We start from the raw sequence: 24,461 nt of genomic DNA on the forward strand, positions 1-24,461 counted from the left end.
GTTTTCAGAGAGGATTTTTCCCACTCTGATGTAAATACTTTATTATCTTGCTGTACTAATGCCTAGAAATCCCAGGCCATTAAGGGCCACATGGTTCAAAGTGGCTTATGAGTATGCTGGAGACACTAATCCACTTTCCCACAGCTTTTGCCACCTTAAAGATGGCACAGAGGATTCTTCAGCATCTTCTCCCAGTGCTCAAACCCTTCCTACAGGACACCCAGCCTTCAGAAACCACCACGCTGATCCCCAAAAACAGCTGTGCCATTGAGGAGAAGGCAAAGCCCTGAAGGCTGAGCCAGCTGATAAATATTTATATTACAGTAGTGTACAAAGGCTCTGGCTGGGATTAGGGCACTGCACTAACAAAGAAGATAGATCATCCAGGGTTAAAGGATTTCTGGCCTAAAAAAACCACTGCATTCCCGCCTTCCTGGGAGCTGGGCAATAAGCACAGAGATGGGAGATGTCAGTGTTTTCTGCTGGTGTAACACTTTCAGAGTTTGCCTGGAGGCTCTCTAATGGTTATCGAAACAAGAATAGCATTTCACTAAATTATTGGGAGGCTGCTCTGCAGCCAAGGGAGGAGAGGGAACTGCACCTCCCGCTGTCCTGTGTGCTGCAAAGGTCATCCTCGGACTGGGCCACAAGCTTTGAGAGGGCTCCGGAGCTGCAAAGTGAGGACCAAAATCAACCAGCTGCCAGGAGGGGGATGCCAGGACCCCCATGCTGGGCTCACGAGGCTGAGATGCTGGAAGTGCATGTTCTTCGGAGCAAAAAGAGCACATTAATTCCCATCTTCCCAGAGGGGACATTGAAGCATCGCCAGCCTGGGCAGGAGAGCTGGACATGTCCCTGCTGTTCCAGTGCCCGACCACCCTCTGGGGTGGGTATTTTTCTAATATCCAACTTAACACCCCCCTCGCCCCTCCCCGACACAACTTCAGGCCGTTCAATTCAGGTCTTTTCAATGCAGCCACAATGTGCCACCCAAAGGGAGAGGAGCTTTGCAGAGCGCGGAGGTGACCCCCGACTGCCCACCGAGGACAGTACAGGGAGGTGGCACCGGGCGCCGTCCGGGCACGGGGGCTCGAACCCGCGACCTCGGCGCTGCGGAGGCAGTGAGGGGGCCGGGCCGCCAGAGGGCGCCGTGGCGGCGGGCGCGGTGAGGGCCCCGTGACCCGGCCCGGCCGCTCCCCCCGCGCCGCTCCCGCCCCGGCCGGGCCGGCCCAGCCCAGCCCCGCGGGCCGCTCTGCTCCGCGCCGCTCCGCAGCCCCGCCGCGATGTGGCTGGGCCCCGAGGAGGTGCTGCTGGCCGGCGCGCTGTGGGTCACCGAGCGCGCCAACCCCTTCTTCCTGCTCCAGCGCCGGCGGGGACACGGCAAAGGGGGCGGCCTCACGGGTGAGGCGCGGCGGGGCCGCGGGGAGGCTCCGGCCCGGCCCGGGGTCCGTGAGCGCGGGGCGGGGGCTGGGAGGGCCCGGCGGGGGGAGAGAGGCGCGTTCCGCCCGTCTCCTCGCTGTGTGTGACCCCGGAGCCCCTCGGCCGCTGTGTCCGCCCGGGGCCTGTGTCCGCCCCCGGCCGGGGCTGAGCCGGGGCTGTCAGCGGTCAGGCCCGGGGAGCTGCTGCCGGGGGGCTCGCATAACTGACGGGGTGCCTGGGACCGTCTTCTTCCCCTGTCAAAAATGGCTTCTCAGCCCTGCTCGCGTTGCCTTGAATTATTAAGGTGGTTTATTTGCATATTTTGTGTGTGTATGTGCTTCTTCAAGATGTAGAGGATGACAATAAGACGTGGTTTATATTTAGTAGCAGTATGGAAGTTGTGCTGTGCATGGGCCGGGGGTGAAGCTGTGTGGGTCCAGCCCAGTGGATACCCCTGTGTGTGGGGGACAACCGTGTTTGTGACACAAACTGCTAAAATAACATGACTGTCACCAAAGCACAGTGTTAACAACAACAACAAATCCCCTCACTTTTAAAGACCCCATTTATGTGCAGAATGCTTTCAATTATGTGAATTACAAAAATATGCATTTTACTTCTGTGAATTACACCCAGCCAGTGTCATGTATTAGCCCTGTTAGACAAATTACAGAAATGGCGCATCTGATAAACATCCTCAACATAATTCATCTTTTCACAGTGCTCAAAATTATTTTGAACTGCTCTGTTTGATATCACATAACTTGTGCAGTTTTGCATATAGGCCTGTACTTGTATTCTACAATTTTCCATTTTTTTCCAAGAAGAAATGATGCCTGGTGCTATTCTCGGAACATTTAAACTGATGTGTTCCCAATGGGTTGAAGCTTTGAGCTCTGTTTATTTTTTGTGCTAGTGTGGCTCAGTGAGAGTCTTCTTCAGAGCTCCTGGAGGTTAAAACCCACGTGTCCTTAAGGAACTGTTCAGGTGCACAGTGACATCTCAGAGTTAGAGTGGGATGTTCAGCTGAGCTGGAAGAGTGTTTAAGTTGCTGTCAGGCTCAAGTTCTTTAAACATCTCATTACCGGTCTGTGTTTCAATATTTGACGCGTTCAGTATTGTCATAGGAAGGATTCAAAATTAACTTTTAATCCTTATCCTGCCTAAAACTACACAAGAAACCCAGAGCCCAAATAGATCCTGCTGTGCTGGATACATAGTTATTTGGTTTAGGTTTGTCACATGGGCTTGCTGTGGATAATGTTTCAGTGGAAGGACACTCAGTGGTATATTCTTAATTTGCTAATTGCTACATAGATAGCCAAGAGAGATAAGGCAGCGGAAGTGGCATGTTTCTTGATAAAGAATCAGATAGGGATGACTACGGTTGGCACAGGCTTACCCGAACCATGAGAGCTGGGAGTTGAGACCAGACCCCCCACAAAGACAGAGCCCAAGGAGCAACCGTGCTCCCTCTCCAAGTTCTAATACTAGAGAACTTTTAACCTTGAGTGTGTTGCAAAATTAATTTGCATTAAAGATGCTCATAGTGCATTGTCTAGAATAACACAGCAAAGTATCATCTTAGATATTTGTTTTATCTAATTGAAATAAATACTTAATTGAAGTAAATGGATTTGCTTTGCAAAGTCTGGTCCATCAGCATTTACTCTGGGAAGTGTCTCCTTTCTTCTTTAACATATATACAATTTTTTTTTGCTTCTGTATTGCCAAATTTTGAGTTGCTGACATCTTTGTTTAATCAAAGTACTTCTGGAAACAACCCTGAAACCTGTGAGCACCAGTTTTTCTAGATCTACTTGATTCCATTTGGACAAGTTATCTGCTGTTGGCATTGGTGATGCTGAAAGATACAGTATCGAAAACTCTTGTGTCTTTTAGCTTGGTAGGCTTAAAAATCACTATTAGCAACAGAAACCCCGCAGAGGAAAATAAGTTTCACTTCCATCAGAAAACTCTCCTAGGAAGGCTGAGGATTATAAGGAGGCTTCATAAGCACTTAATTGCCATCTAAACTTTGTCCATTGCCAGTAGGACAGGCTGCAGTTGGTTTTTAGGTAATTTACCTGCAGTATCTTCATGTTCTCAATCGAGTGCCACAGCACTTCCATCACAGCTGTTCACAGACTCTGAATATCAGCATCTGCAGTGATGATCCCGTGCTTTTGCTTAACCCAGTTCTTTATTTTGGTATTACATTGCTGTAATTTCTCTCTCTGTGCTTCCTAGGTCTCCTTGTGGGAACACTAGACGTGGTGTTGGATTCCAGTGCCAGAGTTGCCCCATACCGGATTCTGCACCAGACTCAGGACTCTCAAGTGTACTGGGCAGTAGCCTGTGGTATGTGACTCTTGTTGGGGACTAGATTTGAGTTGTTCTCATGGTTCAGATGACCAGTTATCCCACATAGGAGTATCCTGTGACTGCTCAGGAAACTTGCGAGAGCTTCTGATGATGTAGTGGAAGATTCCAGAAATGACAAAAGTCAGTGTTGTTTAAACTGTAATTGAGGAACTTGAAGCTCTGCAAAAGGTTCTGTTTCTGCAGATGTTAGGAATTTTCTTTCTTCCAAGATGTACCTTGTGTTTGCAAGGTTGTAGTGAGATTGTGCAGGGAATAAATGTGCTGGTTTTGGTGGGATGATGAATGTTGTGCTCCTACTTACCAGGAGCATGGCACAAGGTGGGAACATGTAACATTGTTCAAGGTACCAGAGGTTCTTTGGGGAACCTCTTTACTGTCTTGGTCCAGTTAATGTTTTTTCTGTTATTTCTGGCCTGGAATAGATGTGTATATAGATCTGTAAAATGTATTAGAATAGTATTTTTTTTAACATCAAGGATCCTTGGCCTCTTTTACTTGAGAAATGTAACTGCTGTTTTAGAATATCATAATGCAACCATCTGATGCCTGTTGGTGAACTTTGATTAAAGCTTTAGGTCCTAATACTTGCTAAAGAGGAAATATCTCCAGACATATTTGTTAGACCAACTTCGTTTATAATAAGAATCTTCACTTCTCACTTTGTGGTGGAGACATAAAATCTGATCATGAAGGAATAATTTGCTAAGCTGATGTCTTGTTTTTCCTGTTCCCACCTTCTCCCCAGGCAACCAACACAATATTCTCCCTTGCAGAGCTACTTAAATTCTGCAGAGGAGAGCTTTAGCTGTTGCTGTGTTTCACAGAAACTCAGGTTCCCTTTTGAGGAGGGTGGAGGCAGAGAATTAAGAAAGACAGTAAACAAAATGGCAGGTCAGGAGCTGCACAGAAAAAAGGAGAATATTTAGTGCAGATCTGTAATTTTATGGTATCTTGACACTCAGTAAGTTATTTTGTTCAATTTCAGGAGTGTTTTAGTTGATAGCCACTGTATCTCAGTTACTTCTAAGCAATGCAGCATGTAAAAGTGAGGCTGGGTAACACCCAAATGGAGTTTGATAAATTATTCTACTGGAGTAAATATGTTGTCTTCATCCAAAGTATTTTTTATTCATATCTGGTTCTCATTCTGCTGTCAAAGTAAGAGTACTGGTATTCCTTTAAAGTTATAAAATGTATACTGCTCTCTAGTTGAAAAATGGAAATATTTTATTTACAATTCACTGTGTGTAAATACTAGTGGGCAGCAATCTGGCCACACATGCAGCTTCAGCTCTTCAGCACTTTGTTTTTATAACCCTCCTTGTAGGAATTGTAAACTTTTACTCCTTCATGTATGTCATTCTAATGTTGTTCTTACAAAGATGTCAGTTATTGAGGCCAGGCTTATTTTAGCAATTTGTCTGCTGTCACTTGGTAAGAGTTGGCAGCTCATGAAACAAAACAGGACACAGACTTTATTCCACTGCTGTTGTTGCTGAACCTGTGGGGTTTTTTCACAATCGCAGCATCCTATAATTGGTAATTTTGTGCCCTTAAAATAAACTATTTTGTATTACTCAAAATCATTTATGCTTTAGAAACATTGTCAGATGCTGTGGTAGATGTCAAGTAAATTTATATGCAGAGGCAACAGAAAAAACTTTTGTTGTCGTGCACATTGGGCTGTACACACAAACCCAAATTCGTATCCCTGCAGTTCTTTCAGACAGGACAGCTTATTTGCTTCTAGTTTTATTCTCAGATTAGCTAGCATTGGGTTTTTATGGTTTGGTGTCCAGCTACAAATATGTGAAGATGATTTCATGACTGAAGCTGCCTCCCAGGCAACTGTTTGTGTCATTTGTTTTTCTTCTTTTCAGTCATTAACCACACAGTGGTAAAATGTACTCATAGAGAAACTGAGTAGTGACAGGCATGATATTTTTATTTTTATGTATCCCACTGCATAAGTATGAAACTAGAAGGTAAATTTACTGAAATATGGCAAAGAGAAACAAAAATGTCTATGACTTGCATTTAAAAATATTTCTTTTCATCTGCTTTTAACAATGTTTCTTATTGTGTTAAAAAAACTGAATTTTTTTTATCTCTTCTGCTTTTTTTTTTTCTGTCTACAGTATTGTGATAGGTATCAACAGAGAGGAAAAAAAGAAATACTTGAAATAATTAATGGAAATTAAGGCAACTTTCTAAAGAAAAGTTATTTAAATTGGTTACAGAATGGAGCTTATCCTTTGTGAACTGTTGTAGGTGTGTGGTTAAAGACAACTAACCATTGGATAGAAAGTTTGCTGAGAATTTTTTACTTAAGAAAGCAGAGAACTTTTTGACATAAATATTTTGTTGTAGGCTCCCTGCTGACCATTGCTCCTGGGAAATGGAACCTCTTTGTAGGTGTAAAAAGTCCAGTTGTTCTGAAATTTTAAGGTTCTTCTGGTCATTCATTATCTTTGTTTTAGAATGCCAGAAATCAAAAGAATGATTCTTGACGGAAACATAGGAATACTTTTTGTCTGGGAAAAAGGCTGTGTTTGGTGTGCATTGGCAAACAGGCTGATCTGTTGGTTGTGTGCTGATTATCCTTGGTGACGGTGGGGACATTTTATTAGAAACATAATGCTGGTATACCTAAAATATCCTTGACATGTACACAGTTGGTGTGTGTGATTAATCCTAATCACTGTTCAGTAATGATTAGTTTCCTGTGAACTTGGAGGAAAAAAGGCATTGTTCTAATTTTTTTTTCTTTGCTCTTGCCATCATCTTTCTCCCCTTCAACTAGGATCATCTCGTAAAGAGATCACAAAGCATTGGGAATGGCTGGAGAATAACTTACTGCAGACTCTGTCCATCTTTGACAATGAAGAAGACATCACCACCTTTGTCAAGGGCAAGATACATGTAAGTGACATGTTTCCCTGAAGAACTTCCAGGTCCTGAGAAAGGATGGGGAGATGGTTATAAGAATTTTTTACCCTTTTCAGTCGTACATAGGTATGAAATGTCATGGAATGCATACAGCATTGTCAACATCAGATCACAGTCAGAACACTGAACAAATATATTTGAAAGGAAAGGGTTACGAGCAGTAGATCTCAAGGAACGGCCTGCTTAGGATGTTCCTACTAATCAAAATATAATACCTCTTTAAAATCCATGCCAATTATGCCTTTGATGCAGGGAGAATGTTTAACAAGAGTTCATCTAGCAACAGATGGAGGAGAGAGAATTCTAGTTTGCAAGCAATGTATTTGCCCTGCCAGTAGTCTGAAAGGCACCCAGGTTGTAAAGGAACTGCACCCCAACTTCCACTGACTTTGGACTCTGGTGTCTGCTGGTTGTGCAGTTAACACACTTCAGATTCCCAGCCCACAAATCCTCCAAAGCAGAAACTTATAACTACAGTTCTTTATTGAACTGCAGAAGTTGCATCTGTTTCAGCTCTCCTGTCAGATTCTTTCTATCTTCTGTGTGTCTGTGCATGAGAGAGATTGTGGTCATTTGTTTTTCCTTCTGGCCAGTCAAGATCTGACAGATTGCAGAGTTTTGCCCTTCCTAGCAGATGATCTTCTTCCTGTTGAAGAAGCATGTGTGCAAGTGAAAAGAGACTTCAGTTCTCCTGCAGGGTGTTCCAAGTGTTCCAAGCCAGCCATGAGGAACTCAGTCAAACATTAAACATGAGTGCTTGTGGCATGTGTTCAGGAGTGGATCCCAGACTCCCACAGTATCTGACTGCCCTTTCTGCATGTCTTTGCCGTTTCTGACATGACAGGAGGACTGATAAGTGCTGTGTCCTGTTCCTTTGTGCCTTCTGGATTACTGCTGTGACCCTTTGCTTTGTACATTATTTCTGTTGGCAGACACATTCACTTCCATTTCTCCTCTCTCCTCCCTTGTCCTTTCAGGGCATTATTGCTGAGGAGAACAAGAATGAGCAGCCCCAAAGTGAAGAGGATCCAGGTAAATTCAAAGAGGCTGAACTAAAGATGCGGAAGCAGTTTGGGATGCCTGAGGTGGAGAAGTTGGTCAATTACTATTCCTGCAGCTATTGGAAGGGACGTGTCCCCAGGCAGGGCTGGCTGTACCTCACCGTCAACCACCTCTGTTTCTACTCTTTCCTGCTGGGCAAAGAGGGTGAGTTATGAGCCTGCAAGTTGTGTTTCTGTCATTTCCCATGATCTTTTTGATGCAGTTGATCTTTTGTGTGAACTCATTTTTAAGCTGACTGTTTTTTTTCCTTTTAGGAATCCTTGAGCTCTGCCTGGCTCAGCACATAAATCAGTTCTTGCTCTCACAGGCAATTTCAGTGCTGTTTAGACTGAATGCCCAAGTCATTTTTTAAAACATTTCTCAAGTCGTACATCTGTTTTACTCAAACTGGATTACTTTTTACAAATTTTAGACTGACTGGATTAGAGAACCAAGCAGTATTTTTACCTTGATGAGTTTTATCTGGAACACCTGTCAGGACCTAGTATTTACAAAGCTTGAACTCCTGAGTCCAAAGCTAATTTGCTGGAAAGAAAGAATGAAAACTTCAGTAACTGTAGTTGAAAGCACTTACTGGATGGGAGATAAAGCAGTTCCAAAAGGACTATTTCTAGTCTAGTTAATCCCAAAGGTTATTTCCAAGTATTTTTGGAGAACCCAGTAAAATTGTGAAGAAAAGAACTGTCCATGTATAATGGGGGGGGGAAATCCTGCTCCACTGAGGGCTCACAGGCTGCTTGACCTTAATTTCTGTTTGGTTGTTGTTTTGCCTCAATTGTAATAATAGTATTTTTTTAATTCTTTTTCTCAGTAACACTGGTGATCCAGTGGGTGGATGTAACCCAGCTAGAAAAAAATGCTACACTGCTGTTCCCTGAGTGCATTAAAGTAAGCACAAGGGACAGTGAACTCTACTTTTCCATGTTTCTCAACATCAATGAGACTTTCAAGCTGATGGAGCAGTTGGCCAACATTGCGATGCGGCAGCTACTGGATAACGAGAGCTTCCTACAGGACAAGTCTCTCCCCAAGCCCAGGAGGCCTCTTAAGAACATCTCTGCATTAAAAAGGTATGTATATGTTCTCAGCAGTGAGAAAAGAAGATAGATAACAGGGGATTGTAAAAATAAATCTGCGTTATTTTGTAGCTCCCAGGTGCTGCTGGGGTGTTCTCACTCTAGGGGCTGCATCACTTATTTCAGTCATTAGCCCTCTGCTTGTTCTCTCTTTTTCCCCATCCCAAATTGGAGCTGAATTCTCACACACACCCTTGTGTGTTTCTCATGCGTGGCTAGGCACTGTCAGAAGGACTTTTTAGAAACCGCTCAAGTTCATATGTAAAAAAAAAGGTGAAGGAAGAAAATTACACCAGCCCCTTTGTCTGAAGTTAAAGATTTATAAAAAGAAACAGATTTGTATTGTAATAAATCCTCCCACTGGGGACTGTTCTCTGCAGTTTCAGGATCTGATGTAACATTTCAGTTTTGCAGATGCACTTGCATATTTTATCTTGTATTGCAGGACATACCTTGTCAGGGAGGCATGTCTGAAGGCTGAAAGTGGAGTCAGAGGAGGGGTGGCATCTCAGTTAGAGAAAGGAATACTAAGAATACACAGCACAGTCTGAAGGTTGTGATTGGAATGAACATTTGACATTAGTGCTTGAGTGGGTTTTTCCAATGAGTAAGAAAGCTTCAGGGTACTACCCTTTACTTTTCCCCAGAGACCTGGATGCTCGAGCCAAAAATGAGTGCTACCGTGCCACTTTCCGGTTGCCCAAGGATGAGTGCCTGGATGGACATACAGATTGTACCTTGTGGACACCATTCAACAAGATGCATATTCCTGGCCAGATGTTTGTTTCCAACAATTACATCTGTTTTGCCAGCAGGGCAGAGGAGGCCTGTCATCTCATCATTCCTCTCAGGGAGGTGGGGATTTCTTAGCTATATGTTAAGACTACAGGCCTCTCTTCTCTTTTGTGTCCTTCTGTCTTTTGTGCTGTGCTTTATGGATAATGGAGAACATGCTAGATCTGAATGGCCCTTGCCTTTGTGTTCTAGGTGACAATAGTTGAGAAAGCAGATAGTTCCAGTGTCTTGCCCAGCCCTCTGTCCATCAGCACTAAGAGTAAAATGACCTTCTTCTTCGCCAATCTGAAAGACCGGGATTTCTTGGTACAGAGGATCTCTGACTTCCTGCAGAGAACACCATCTAAGAAACCCTGCAGCATCGACAGGGAATGGAAGTGGAATGTGGCTGATCCCAGCAGCGAGGTACTAAGGAAATAGCTGGGAGGAACTTTTATCAGCTTTTCAGAGCAGTGCTCCTTACGTCACCAGCCAGTGCTGTCTCTGTTAGGCCATGAGCAGAGGAGGGAGCCTGAGTTCAGACATTTTCTCTTCTCTTGTCCAGGAGGTTCCAGAGCTGCCTTCCAGCAGCCCCCTGGCCGTCAGCCCCACGTCTGCTCTCAGCCATCGACCTGTCAGCTTCTGTGCTGGGCAAGTGCCAACAGCCTCTCAGGGACTGCTCAAACTCTTCAGGAGGGATGCTGAGGAACTCTCTGGACCCAAAGGGGTAAATAATATTTTTATGTAAAACAATTTACTTTAAATAGTTTGCAGTAGGTTGCTGATTTCCTGGCCTGCTCTAGAATGGAAATGTATTTTATCCCTGCTCAGTATCACTGCTGTGTGTGTCACAGTGCTAGTGCTGCATAGAGTTAACTTGACTGTCGGCTTACTCTGTTTGTACTGACATACCTGAGATACTTGACCAGAGGCTGAGAAATGAGTGTTACCAGTGTTCTGGGATGTGAGTTCATGACTTTGAAGAACAAGTTTTCTTCAGAGCAAGAAAGCAGGGAACTGGTATCTCTGCTTGTTAGTTACTCATCATGATCCATGATTCTGCTTGCATTTATGTGGAGATTTGCAAGGTGTAGTTTTAAAAACTTGACTTTAAGCAAGGTCATAACTGATTCAGAACAGGATAGATTAGTATATACACTCTTTGCTTTAGCAGAAAGAAGAGAGGCTTTAAATGTCACAATATTTTTTCTTGTGAAGTGCAGGCCTGAGTATATCCAGAAATCACCTGTCCTACAAACATAAAAATGAAATATTCCCCTAAAATAGCCATATTTGTTCCTTTGAAGGCAAAGGAGAAGATGAAGGAAGAGTCTTGGAACATTCATTTCTTTGAATATGGGCGAGGGATGTGTATGTACCGCACTGCCAAGACGAGGGAGCTGGTACAGAAAGGAATCCCAGAGAATCTCCGTGGAGAGCTGTGGCTCCTTTTCTCAGGTAGGATGTTGTGCTGCATATTTTGGCAGCAGGAATAAGCTTTCTTCACATCTCAAAGGAAAAGGAAAGAATCGTAGCTCATTTCAGAAAAAATTTATGACAAGTTGATTCCATCTGAATAGTACTTTGTGGTGGCTTTCTTTATTATCCTACTAGCTGTTTGTCTTCTTTTGTCTCTGTTTCAGTGTTGGGACCTAGACTCTAACATTTAACAATGCATTTGTTGCTATATTTTCACATCTATTTGTAGTTCATGAGTTCATGCAGTGCTTCTTGTCTCCCTCATCTCTGAAACTGGGAATCTGTATTTCCAAGCACCAGAGGTAAAGCAATGTTTGTTTGTCATTTCAGGGGCTTGGAATGAGATGGTGACTCATCCTGGTTACTATACAGATCTTGTAGAAAAGTCAATGGGAAGGTACAATCTCGCTACAGAGGAAATTGAGAGAGATCTGCACCGCTCTATGCCAGAACATCCTGCCTTCCAAAATGAGTTGGGAATTGCTGCCCTCCGGAGAGTCTTAACAGCTTATGCATTCAGAAATCCAACAATTGGGTACTGTCAGGTAGGAAAGAAGTCTTAGGCTTGTTACTCCTACACAGTGGCCATGATTGACTTGGACTTTTTCTGCAGTTTTTTGTTCAGTTTCAAGTTTTTTCTTCATGCTGTCTATGTAGTGGTGAGAAAGTAGGAAAGAAGTTATGCTGCATCATCTCTTAAATATCCTTTGAACACAGTATTTAAATAGACTTTTCACATTGCTGTTAGATGTAATGTCAGTGTCTTTAATAGTTTTCCTGCCAGAGCTTTTACGTAGTTCAGCAAGAACATCTGGTTTCATTAAAAGGAGCAATTAAATCAAATAAGTGATGTTGCACACGGACAGTATATTGAAAATGAAGCCATTTGCTGATTTGTGAAACAACTTGATGGAAATTCAGGTTCATTTTGTGTATTGCTATGGTGTTACAGGTTCTTGTAATGTTGTTCTGTTATGACCAAATTCTTACAAAGATTTTTGTGAAGACTTTGAAAATTATTCTTGTTCATGTTGTTTACTGAAAGTGTGTGACACAAGATCATCAAATTATTTGCTGCCTCATGAACAGAGGAACTGAAAACAGGAAGAAAAATTGGCTTAAGGTCATCTATTGACTCAGATACCAGTAGAAGCTGGAAATAGATATGACTCTTAGTGACAGTTTGCTGTATTCATGCTTTTAAGTTTAGCTGGTCTGTAGTAGCAGAGCTTTCATGAAGTCCTCCTTGTTTTTCCCCTGCACCTGTTTGTTTGCTGTGCTGGCTCCTAGGCCATGAACATTGTCACCTCGGTGCTGCTGCTGTACTGCAATGAGGAAGAGGCTTTCTGGCTCCTGGTGGCTTTGTGCGAGCGGATGTTGCCAGATTACTACAACACAAGAGTAGTGGGTGAGTCCTTGTCAGATTCCTGCTGCAGCCTGGATTTTCAGCTACGGTTGCACCAGCATCTCCCAGGAGCATTTTGTTGTTCAGAATGAATTAAATGTGATGCGTTTTGAAGATAATGAAGCACAACTCTGTTCCTTTTAAGGTGGCAGGGGTGTGATGGAGACATAGGAAGAGACACTATCGGCCTTCAAGGTAGTAGGTACTACCTTGTAGTAACAGGGAAGATGAAGTCACTAAAAATTGGTATCAGGAGGGATCGCTGGCAGTAAGGAGGCATATCTAGCAGAAAATTACTGCGTTTTAGTTTTCCCCATCTGGAGGCATCTGAATGATGTGTTAAATCTTTGGAACAGCCTCTCAGGAAAGGTTAGTGAAAGCACCACTTCATGGGCTTTTAAAGTTGGTTTGTATAATTGAGTATAGTTTGGTGTAAATACCATAGTATCAGTAATCCTCCGCCCCTTCATTCAGGGCAAATGCACAAATTAATGAGAGGTTCTGTGTTGAGAGGCTCTGTGTGTGTATGCTCTGCAATGTAGGAATAGTCTCATTGGTTTTATTGAGAACAGGGAAAAAAATTAATGTCTTAATTTTAGTTACGATGTTCAGAGGCTTGTATGAAATTCAGTGATCTCACACTGTTTTGTTTAATAATTGCTTAGCTTGGTACCATGACACCACCATTTTGAGTTCTACCATTGTTTCGTTTGTCTGTTTCAGGTGCATTAGTGGACCAAGGCATCTTTGAAGAACTAACACGAGAGTATCTTCCACAGCTGTCAGAAAAGATGCAGGACCTGGGAGTGATCTCCACCATATCCCTTTCCTGGTTTCTCACTCTCTTCCTCAGTGTGATGCCCTTTGAGAGTGCCGTGGTCATTGTTGACTGTTTTTTCTATGAGGGAATCAAGTTTATCCTGCAGGTGTCATTGGCCATACTTGATGCCAACATGGAGAAGTTATTACAGTGCTGTGATGAAGGTGAAGCCATGACTATTTTGGGCAGGTACCATTCACTGTTCTTATTTATAACAGAATAGTTACAGTGGCCTTTTAGTCATCATCTCTTTCTACCTAATAGCAGGTCACAGTTAACACTCTAAGATGAAACTTGAGCTCCAGAGAGGCTTGCTATTGCTTTCTGCAACAGCTGAAATTAATTGTTGGCTCAGCTATGCAGGAATCCCATACTTCTGAGGCTGTTTTGCAGCATAATGCATTCCTGCATCTCAGTTTGAATTTGAACTCTTAAAGGTTGTTTATTTGAAATTTACGTAATAATTCTGCTTTACTAGTTAGAATAGATTCTGGCAGGAATCACCTTCTAGAAACATAAAACATTATCAAGCAGATATCTCCCAAGTCTAGTAAATGTAAGATTTGCTTGTTTGAAATGGGAATCTCTTTTATGTGTAGTAAGATCTTCAGCATATGACTAGAAGCCCACTTTTTAAAAAGAGTAAATACCCCCAAAATAGGATAAAAATCAATTTTACTCCAGGTTACATTGAGGGTAGCATTGCAGATTAGATGGGAAAAACTAAACTCTTCTTCTTGTTTAGATTAATGATACAAAGAAGTTGGGAGTAATGCATATGGGATATTACTTCTTTTCCTGGACACTAATCCTGGAATCTTGCATCTGTTCTCGTTTTTGTCCACAGATATTTGGACAACGTAGTTAACAGACAGAGTGTCTCTCCCCCTATTCCCCACTTGCACGCACTGCTGACCAGTGGAGATGACCCCCCACTTGAAATTGACATCTTTGAACTCATCAAAACTTCATATGAGGTAAAGTTCTGGCTTGGTTTTTGCCTAACATCCCATTTTATACTTTGCGCAGCCAAATTCTGAGCGATGTTCATAGCTTGAGGTGCTTAAGGAGTGCAGGCTGAAGCCATTGTTCCACCTGCTTGGTATGAGTAGAACCTGACACTGTTGGCTATTGCAGATTACGAAGAGTCTGCCTAACACCAGAGGGACTAAAATGAAGACTGCAAATAAGGAAAAAGTTACAGACTAGAGATTTCTTCCTGCTTTGTCAAAAAAGTCTCCATTGTTATTTCTATTTGAGGATTGTTAGTGCTAGGGAGTTAAGGGGGGAAATTCAGGGTAAAAATTGTGAAGCTCTCTGCAGAAACATGGAAGCATCCCAGTTCCCATGAATGGGAATCCTGTTCTGTGATCCACATTATAGTAATAGGAAGGTGACCCCAGAAAGGTGCCAGTGCTGTTAAAATACCTCTGCACTGATAGAGGTGTTCCTCATTATTCACACTGAGCACAAACTCATAAGAAATTTGCTTTTGACTGATGGAGAGAACACAGGTGAAAGAACTGGTGTTTGGCAGTTCTTCTCTGCTATTCTCTGCTAAGTGTGGAATCATTTCCCTCTTTATCTCCTGTTTTTCACCCCATCCCCTTCTGGCTGTTCACACTCAGGCAGCTGTCATTTCCCTGGGTGTTTTGTTTGCTTCTTCAAATCTGCCATCTCTGTTTGTTCTTGGTTTCTTTTTATAAAAGAGTGTCACCAAATTCATATTACTTGTGTGACCTAGTCCATAGAAAAGCTTATTGACTATGGTTTTTCTGGCTGAATCTCATGGGCGTCCTAGAGGAAAAAAAGACAGGGCTGGAAGGAATGACAACCTGTCTGTTCTCTTATCTCTGCCACAGTACAGGACCTGTATTTCTGTCAGTCCTGACAGATCCATTTTCAGTTTTTCTCTAGAGACCTCTGATGTCAGATTTCTCATGAGCTCTGAATTATTTCTCTTGCGGGACAGGAGTGAATAGGGAATGGAGCTCAAGTTTTTTCTCATCTTGCTGCTGGTAAAAGGCTTCTAGTGGTGGTATTAGGTCATCTCTGAGGGGATACTACACTTGTTAAAGAATGCGTAATTGAAGATTGGTTGTTCTCTCTTCAGGAGATGATGTTGACCTGATCTGCTTCCTTTCTTGTAGAAATTTAGCAATCTGAAGGCAGATGACATTGAACAAATGCGTTTCAAACAAAGGCTGAAAGTGATCCAGTCTCTGGAGGATACAGCCAAGAAGAGTGTGGTATGTGACTCCCAGAATGAATGAGCTACCAAATGGCAGATTTATGGAAAGTGCTTTGCTGTGAGCATCAAGAAACTTCGTGCTGTAGCAGACCAAGTTTTAAGTGACTGAAAGAATGATTGAATGAGATGTTTGGCATGGAGAGAGAGGAAAAAACACCTGTAGGCCTTGACATAGTCTCCCCTGCCTAGTGCTGTCTGTTTTACTGCTTGCCTGGAATCTTTGAGAAAAGCTTGCTAGCAGATAATTATTTTACTGCCATTTAGAGAGTTCATTAGGGAATTTTACTGAAAGGTTCATGGCCAAAGGGATGTGTCCATATTTATTGCTGTTATCTCCCATGTCCTAGGTGGAGAATCTCATCAGAGTGTTTATTTCAGTGTTGTTCTTTAATGCACCCAAGTCAAACCTTTGAAGATAAAAACAGGAGAAGGGGCAACACAGTCTGCTCAGTCAGGTCTGCACAAACAGGAAATAAGCACAGTAAACTACTGAAAACGTCAGCAGTTTCTGCTTGACTGCAAACTGCCTTCCTGATTGGTTTCCAGGGGTATTAGAATGGTGATGTTTTCCTTCCCATTCTGTGTCATATCTCCTTGCACTTGTTTTCTTCTCTTCTATGTTACACAGATTTTTCACTGAGTTGTATTTAACTTTTCTTTTTGAAGTAAATTGTTCACTCTGTTTTGTCTGTAACTACAGGTCCGAGCTGTGTCTGGTGACATTGGTTTCTCTATGGAAGAACTAGAAGAGCTGTATGTAGTGTTCAAGGTAAGAAGCCTTTCTTGAGAGTGAGGAAGAATGTTGTGACACAAATAGCAAAGTATGTTGAAAGGGAGGCAATGACTTTGCTTTAATTCTTAATGTGACCATCAGAAACTGATGTGGCATTCTGTTACACATGGTGCCAGTAGGACTGGCCCTGTTACTATCTGATTAATTATTTTTAATTTTTTCCCCCAAAGGTGGCCAAGCCATATCCACAGTAGTTGAACAATACTCAGAAAGAAACTGTGGAACCAATGAAAAGGAATGTCATGTAGCACTGAGAATGGGGAACTAGGATTGACTGTACCTCAATTTTTATTCTCAAGTTTTCCATTGACCTCATCTGTAATTGTGACAAGATTACTTAAGGGCTTTGCCTCTATTTTTCAGCATATGTATTTTTAAAAGAATGGTATTACCCAAGTGCATTTACCAAAGTCATTTACCAAACTCAGTTGTGCTCTGCTGTAGACTCAGAAAGAGAGGCTTAGATCTAAAACCGGCATGCTCCCTTTGCAATAAAGCCTGAATGTCATTTTGTTAAAACCTGAAATCATATTTTGAATTTTTCACTTTAAATTATTCTTTGTGTTTTTCCTGGAATCTCTGTCTCTTCCTTCATTTCGTATTATTTTGTAGTGAAGTAACACTGGGAATAACAAGGCAGATAACGTGTTCCCTGAAATGTCTCTTCTTTGCTCCCTCAGTGCTATTCTTGAGCTGTAACAGTCTCCACTCCTGTGGTGCAGCATAATCTGCTCTGTTAATCCTTTCTGTCCAAAGGCCAAGTACCTGATGAGCTGTTACTGGGGGAATAACCGTGCGGCTGCTGCCCGCCGGGACCAGAGCCTGCCCTACCTGGAGCAGTATCGCATAGACATGGAGCAGTTCAAGGAGCTGTTCATCAGCCTCACCCCCTGGGCCTGTGGGGCACATACCCCTGTGCTGGCAGGGCGGCTCTTCCGCCTCCTGGATGAGAACAGGGATTCTCTCATCAACTTCAAGGAGTTTGTGACAGGAATGAGTAAGTGGTGTTTTTGGAGAAAATGGAGTGCTGCAAAAAATGTGTCTGTCCTTTTCCAAGAAGAGAACTAAAAGGAGATAATGGTGTGTTCACTGTCGTGAGGGGAGGATGACAGGAAGCCTCAAGCTGGACAAAATATGCCTTTTTGGTGTGGATTTCATTATTGATTCTGCACAGGACTTCGAGCAGTCATTGTATGGGAATTCATTCTGGTTTGAACCTGTAAGCAGAGGCTGATTCTTTATCATTAAAGTGCTATTTTTCTTAACTTTTTTCTTTTCTTTCCAGGTGGGATGTACCATGGTGACCTCACTGAAAAACTCAAAGTACTCTACAAACTGCACCTGCCTCCTGGTGAGTGACTGCTTCTGTGTACTGCTGCTATTGAACACGGGCTGCTCTGACATCAATTGACATGGGGTGCCTCATGAGTTTTGCTAATGAAGTGGGTTGTACTGCTGTTGAATTAGGTTAGAGATCTTAACATTTGCTTCTGTGTGAATACAGCTCTGAATCCAGAGGAGACAGAGTCTGCTTTGGAGGCCACAAGTTATTTCACAGAGGATGTGACAACAGAAGGTAATGCAACACTGCTGCCTTTACCTCTCAGTTAGGCAGGAGTTGCAGCATAGATCCATGTGCTCTGAACAGTGATTTTGTGCAAGGCATGGTCCCGTGCTGGCAGTGTGTTAGGATTGCCAGTGTGTTTGAGTTCACTGTCTTTGTTGCATGATGGGGAAGAAGTTTGGAGCTAAAACTCCTCAGTGCCAATTCCATGCAGGATACAGCATGCTCTGAAGCATGGGCACAGACTGCTGAGGAGGAGCAGTGTGCTTTCACCAGCCCCTGTCTCCCACCATGATTTAGGTTTTTCATGCAAGTCTCATTGTCTCTCTTCTTGTTTTTGTTTTCTTCTCTGTGTCTGTCTATGTCTGACCTTTTCTTCTGTTTTATCTGGGATATTGTCCCCTCAACCCCTTTTTCTGCTGCTCAAGTATCTCCTTTTGTCTCAGAGCTGGATATCTGCCTGCACTGTGAGTCTCAAGGTCAGTCCATGGATTATGTGCATGCATTGAGCATGGCTATGGTGCTGACACCACCTGCCAGCCCAGTGTGCTGATGTAAATACTCTGAAATTATTGCTGCTGCTCCTCTCTCATGACACTGTCACTATTAATAAAGTGCTATAAGTAATGAAATATCTTTCAGTATATTCTGCCTGTTGAGTTTCAGCCTTGGTCAAAATAGGTTTTGTCTGGCTTCTTTCAGTGGAATTCATCTCATCCTAGAAACTGGTGGTCAGAAAGAAGCTCAGAACGGGGTGGGGGGGGGGGTACTAGGCTTGCTGGCCTGGATAGGTGATTCCTGTGCCTACTCCACAGTCTTCCATTTTAAAGGAATAAGGATGCATGCCATTGAATTGCCGAACTGTTGGTAGACCAGTTTACTGCATTTCTTAAAATACAACATTGGGGATTGTCAGATAGGAGATCAAAGTATGTCAATCATGCTCAATATTTACCAGAATACAATGATGCTCCAAAAAATCTGAGTACTACAAGAGGTAGTTGTGCAGTTTGGTGTAGGTGGCTGATTTAACAGTCTGAGTTGAACCAAGACTTCCTGTTTGCTCTAATGACAATATAGGGAACCAGAAGTGAAGTTCGTGAAGTTGGACTGCAAATTGCTCCCAAAATGTCAGTTCAGGCAGTGAATGATTGGGAGTGTAGGCATTAGTCACATATGTGCTCAGTAGTGGTTTGGGTTTTTTCCATTCATTATCTTGCTTTGGATGACTGAACATCTTGTCTTTAAGCCATCACATTGCTTTGCTATCTTTCATATCTGTGTTTTCACGCTTTCTTTTAAGACCTCTGCCCTCTACCTCAGCTCTTCAACCCGCTTTTTGAGTGTGGCTCTTTATCCATCTCATCCCATCAGCCTCTTGCTTCCATCCTGTTCTGTTCACTCCTCTAACCATGATATGGGAGTGTGAGATGTAACTTCTATTAAATGTACTCTTGTATAATTTTAATTTGTATATTGAGTTGTCTTAAGTTCTTTGTGTGTTTTATTGCTGAAAATCAGCTATTAATTGTTTTATAATTCCATAATTTTTAGAAACCCAAGAAGATAAAGGAAGGAGAAATGAGAATGGTCCAGAAAAAGGTAATTTCATCATCAATAGACCACATTCTAATCTCATCTCTCTCGTATTATGACTTGTTCGTTGTCTTATGCTGATCAAAGAGACCTTGCAAAGTGTCCCTTGTGGACAGAGGTAAAGCAGGAGGTGAGCTGAGAAATAAGTATCCCTATGCCTTACTGCTCCGACTCTTTTACATACCAAGATCACAGCATTTGTAAATCATGTTGGGTAAGTTGTCAGCTCACTTGTGAGAAGTCAAGCTGCTGCAGCACTGTTTAATTTTTTGCTCTACTGAGCTGGATCAGATAAACCAGCAGTAAACAATGCAGTCTTCCTGGTAGATGCTTTCATGGGCTGTCAATAACCCCTTCTTCAAGCCTGATTTTTGCTTTGAAAGTCTGAAACCATAAACCACCTGACTAGTGGCTTGTTCTTGCCTTGCAGAGGAGAAGGGTACCAGTCCACAGGACTACAGATACTACCTAAGAATGTGGGCCAAGGAAAAAGAATCCAAGAAAGAAACAATTAAAGATCTCCCCAAAATGAGCCAGGTAAGAAAGGAATATGAAGGTTTCCAGTTGGATCACTGGCAGCTTAGTGGAATTCTGCAGTATGTGCAGCCATTGTGCCAGCATGTTCAGTACTTGCCCATAGTTTTCCCTGCTGTTCTGGTCTGGTGAGCTTTAGAACCTCTAATTCCACACATTTCTGTTGAGCTGTGCAGTGGATATGGACAAATTGCTTTTTATCAACCAGTCAAATGTAGTGGATTCACTCTGCCTCACACACCAGTTTTTCCTATAAGAACTGCACTCTGTGTTTTCCCTCCAGAGCAGGATGTTTCAAATATGCCACCAGTCACAGAAACTTGTTCAGCTTTTTTGGTTTTGTGTTGCTTCGAGTTACAGCTGCTTGGTGGAAAGTGAAGAATGTGGTTACAGAAGAGAGAGTCAGATGACTGCCGTGATCTTTGCAGTCTCTAATTTCCTTGGTGGGTGCTACTTAAACCAGTTCAGAAATGCTTAGAAGCTGGCCACAGAAGAGTAGCAGAATAGACGTAGAACTTCAGGTTTTCTTAGCATTAGTGAATATGTGACTACTCTGTTCATCTGTCAGCAGAAAACCCACCACATTAAATTGCCAGCTGTGTCTCAATTTAGCTGCAACAGAGAGGGGAGAGTTTGCCTGTGTCAGACTGTTCTGAACTTAGTGGGGAGGCAAATAAGCAATGAGTCATTTGAGATGGTCCCTGTTGCCTCATCTGCCACTGACAACTTTTTCAGCCTGATACATGATTATTTGGTTTTTGTCTTTTAAAGGAACAGTTCATAGAGTTATGCAAGACCCTTTACAACATGTTCAGCGAGGACCCTGTGGAGCAGGAGCTGTACCATGCCATTGCCACCGTGGCCAGTCTCCTTCTGCGGATTGGGGAAGTTGGGAAGAAATTCTCCAACAGGCCCGCGAGGAAGTCTGAGGACTGCAAAGCAAACAATATCCAAGATCCTGTGAGTGAAGAGGAGTCACCAACATCTGAACAGAGTCAGAATTCAGCAGTAGAGCAGCAACCCCAAGCTGACCATGAGGACAAAGCCAGCGTTGATGCTCTGCCTGAAAAAATACAGCAGGAAAACCACACTCTAGGAGATGGGTCAGGGGAAGGACAAGGCTCTCCTTTACAGCTGCTATCAGATGATGAAACAAAAGATGATATGTCCATGTCTTCCTACTCCATGGTCAGCACAGGCTCCCTGCAGTGCGAAGACATCGCAGATGACACGGTGCTGGTTGGCTGTGAAGGCAGCAGTGCGGCTGCCAGGTATGGCAGCACCATTGACACTGACTGGTCCATCTCCTTCGAGCAGATCTTGGCCTCCATGCTGACAGAAACAGCCCTTGTAAACTACTTTGAGAAAAAAGTCAACATTCTCCAAAAGATCAAGGATCAGAAGAAGGTAGAGAGGCAGTTCAGTTCATCCAGTGACTATGAACTTTCCTCTGTGTCAGGGTGAAATCAAGAATGCAGGAGTTGTCTTTGGGAGACAAAACAGGAAGATAGTGTGGCAGATGGCAAGATGGTTTGGTATTTTCTGTTTGGGGTTTTTTTTGTTTATTCCCAGACCAGTAACTACACAATTACAATAGAATCCAATTGATATGGGGCTTCTGACAGTGACTGTTTTGTGTAGGTGTTTCTTTGGCTACTCTGGCTGAGAGAATTAGTTTTACATTCTTGAGAGCCATTAGAACCTAATAGCCCCTGACATATAGAATTACCACCATAAATTATGCATGTCTGCCTTTTGCTATCTTTTATTTCAATGAAGTTTTATTTCAGACAGTAACTGCTCCTTGCCTGCCCTTGTTTGCTGTAGGTTCCTGGGTAACTTGCACAGCAGATGCAGCCTGGCTTGAAACCATGCTCACCTCTGGCTGCCAGTCCGAGAGCTATTGCAGTGTAGTCAAGTGCTGTAGGACTCTGACCTATAAATAATCTTGTAAGTTCTTGTAAGATGTTCTGTGACTCAGCAGCTATAAAGCAAACATGCCCCACTGCTCCCAGCACCCTAAGATCTAAACACAGATATTGCTCAGACCTGCAGATTTCTTTCACATATGATTTGGCATATTCATAGTGTCCGATCACTTACTTTCTCCTTCAGAATTCAGGAGTTTTCAGGCAAACCTGGTTTTCTAGCATTTGCTCTTCTATTTCTTTGAAAGCCATTGGTTTTAGTTTGTCTGGGAAGCCACAAGCTCCTTGGCTTCAGTGCAGAAGTGATACTGAGTCAATCAATGGGCTCATGATGGTTATAATGAGGGAGTAAGTTCCTAAAATAGAAGTCAGTGAATCAGCCTCAGCATTCCAGGGCAGTGGCTCACTGGTCTGCTGGACTTTCCCTGTCAGTATGTTTACTATTTATTGCTGATTCCCTGTTTTCCCTAGCTAGTGATGGGTCCAGTTTTTAGGAGGACCTGTAAGAATACTCTGGTCAGTCAGCCCTCACAAATGCTTGGGGCTGGAAGTTGTGCAGGAGCATTGTGTCACCCGCTGCTGCTCAGTCTCCTTTCTTGAGAGTCTAGCAATGGACATGCTCTTAGAAACTACTTGCACATCCAAGGGCATTTGTACCTAAAGGGGAAGAATTTAGAGCAGCGTGGCTCTGCCAGCAGCCCCTTATGGGAAACCTCAATACCAGAGCTCATTCCAGTTAGAGACAAAATAACTGGGAGACTGAGTGTGTGCTCTTCTAAATCAATTAAAACCAGAGGAAACTATGAGTTGCCCTTCTGGTAGCAGGGTGTGTTCTCCAAGGAAGGAGAAGTAATGCTGTTACTACAGACAAACTTGTCTCAGCACAGAGGCAGTGGCCTTGCAGGGGCAGGGCGAGAGATGCTGCTGCTTGGCCAGAACAGAGCCCGCACTGAAGGCAAGGTTTGATCCAGCTTTTGGCTGGCACTTGGGATCTAAAGGTAGGAAGGACACATGTGGATGTTCCCATTTAACACTACTTGGTGTGCTACTCAGTGTTAATTCATCCTCGTGACATTTTCGGTCTGTATTCACAGCTGGTACATATTTCTTATTTCTCTGCCTCCTCTGTCCTGTATCACTGGAGAGCAGCCATTAGTAAAACTGCTTTTACTAATTATTCAGTAATTTATTGTAATTTTTTAAAGTACAAATAATACATGTGATTTTACACTGTCTGTCTTACTCGTCATGTATACAATAAATGAATCAGAATCCTATAGGTTATTTGGCTGTCTTTTATTTCTCTCTGAGCTCATGGAATATTGCTGGTTCTTTACCCGGTTATCAGAAAAAGTGTGTTACCAAAACTGTGGGAAAACCAAAAACTCTCCAATAACATTTTTAGTGTTAGAGAATCAAGGCATTACTTTATTCTGGCCAGGATGTTGTTCTGGCCAGGATGTGCAACAGAAATCATTTCAGCCACGCATAGCCCGGGTGTGCAGAGAAAATCATTCCATGACACATGGCTCTTTACTAGATTTTTCAGACACTGAATACAGTCAAAACCCATAGAAATTCATTGGTTCAGTGTTCATTGGTCCCAAGTTACACAGTTCTTAGTATTTGGTTTTTTATTGGTTATGGATTTCTTTGCCTCCGATGATAATGTCCTCATTCCTTGGTTCTCTTATCAGTCTTTTCCGGACCAGGTCTTGCTGACCGTGCCAGGGGCGATGTTGGGAGCTGATGGTCGTTAATGGTCATTATCTTCTGTGTATCTTCTGTGCTACTCCCAGTCTGTTGAGATGTTAAGCTCATCACGCCTTGAGTGATGAAACAGTCCTTTGAAAAGAAAATTCCTTTCCCCTGGGGAAAAGGCGAACAAAACCCCTGATAAAAGTTATGTAAAAAATTTTAAACTTGGTATATTTCCCAACAAGTGGATTTGGTGTGACTGTACTCTTTTCTTTCCTTCCTTTTTTCTTTCATTTTTTCTTCTTTCTTCTTAATTTATTTTCTTCATATTGTTCTTTTTTCTCTTTTCTCCTTTTTCTTTTTTCCTTTTCTCTATTTTTTCCTTTCTTTGTATTCCCTTTTTTCCCCCGTCTTTCTTTTCCCCATTTCCCCCCCTTCTTTTTCCTTCTTTTCCCCCTATTCTTTTTCCTCCTCTTCTCCCCCCTCTCCCCCTTTCCTTATTTCTCTGTATACTTACTTTTAATATAACACAGACCAGCACATCTCCAGCTAGGTGCAAACCTGACCGGTGCCGATGCAGGTGCAGACACGAAGTTAACGCACCGCCAGCCGGCCCAGCAAAGCTGTGCGGGGTCTGCCCTCGGGAAGGGGGCTCCGGCGGGTGGCTTGATGTGTTTGGGTGGTGAGAGCGGAGAGCCCGTCCCGGTGCCGGTGCCGGTGCCGCTGTC

At 43.0% G+C, this 24,461-nt stretch overlaps 1 protein-coding gene across 3 annotated transcripts; it reads left to right on the plus strand.

The window, feature by feature from the left end:
* Positions 1 to 1,221: 1,221 nt before the first annotated feature.
* On the plus strand, positions 1,222 to 23,312 carry TBC1D9B (TBC1 domain family member 9B). 3 transcript variants are annotated; one of them, XM_039559547.1, is made up of 22 exons: positions 1,222 to 1,401; positions 3,670 to 3,780; positions 6,608 to 6,726; positions 7,731 to 7,959; positions 8,627 to 8,885; positions 9,539 to 9,746; positions 9,879 to 10,091; positions 10,231 to 10,392; positions 10,973 to 11,123; positions 11,475 to 11,689; positions 12,435 to 12,552; positions 13,273 to 13,558; positions 14,217 to 14,346; positions 15,520 to 15,618; positions 16,321 to 16,389; positions 17,170 to 17,410; positions 17,699 to 17,764; positions 17,918 to 17,989; positions 18,406 to 18,456; positions 19,532 to 19,579; positions 20,004 to 20,110; positions 20,879 to 23,312. In XM_039559547.1, exons 1-22 carry the CDS (start codon positions 1,284 to 1,286, stop codon positions 21,569 to 21,571), a joined length of 3,765 nt encoding a protein of 1,254 aa, XP_039415481.1. In that variant the 5' UTR covers positions 1,222 to 1,283; the 3' UTR covers positions 21,572 to 23,312. The 3 variants fall into 3 exon arrangements, with proteins under 3 accessions (XP_039415481.1, XP_039415482.1, XP_039415483.1); XM_039559548.1 differs by having other exon boundaries at positions 18,424 to 18,456; XM_039559549.1 differs by lacking the exon at positions 18,406 to 18,456.
* Positions 23,313 to 24,461: the final 1,149 nt, after the last annotated feature.

This window comes from Corvus cornix, chromosome 13, assembly GCF_000738735.6.
Source record: "Corvus cornix cornix isolate S_Up_H32 chromosome 13, ASM73873v5, whole genome shotgun sequence".
Classification (NCBI taxonomy): Eukaryota; Metazoa; Chordata; class Aves; order Passeriformes; family Corvidae; genus Corvus; species Corvus cornix.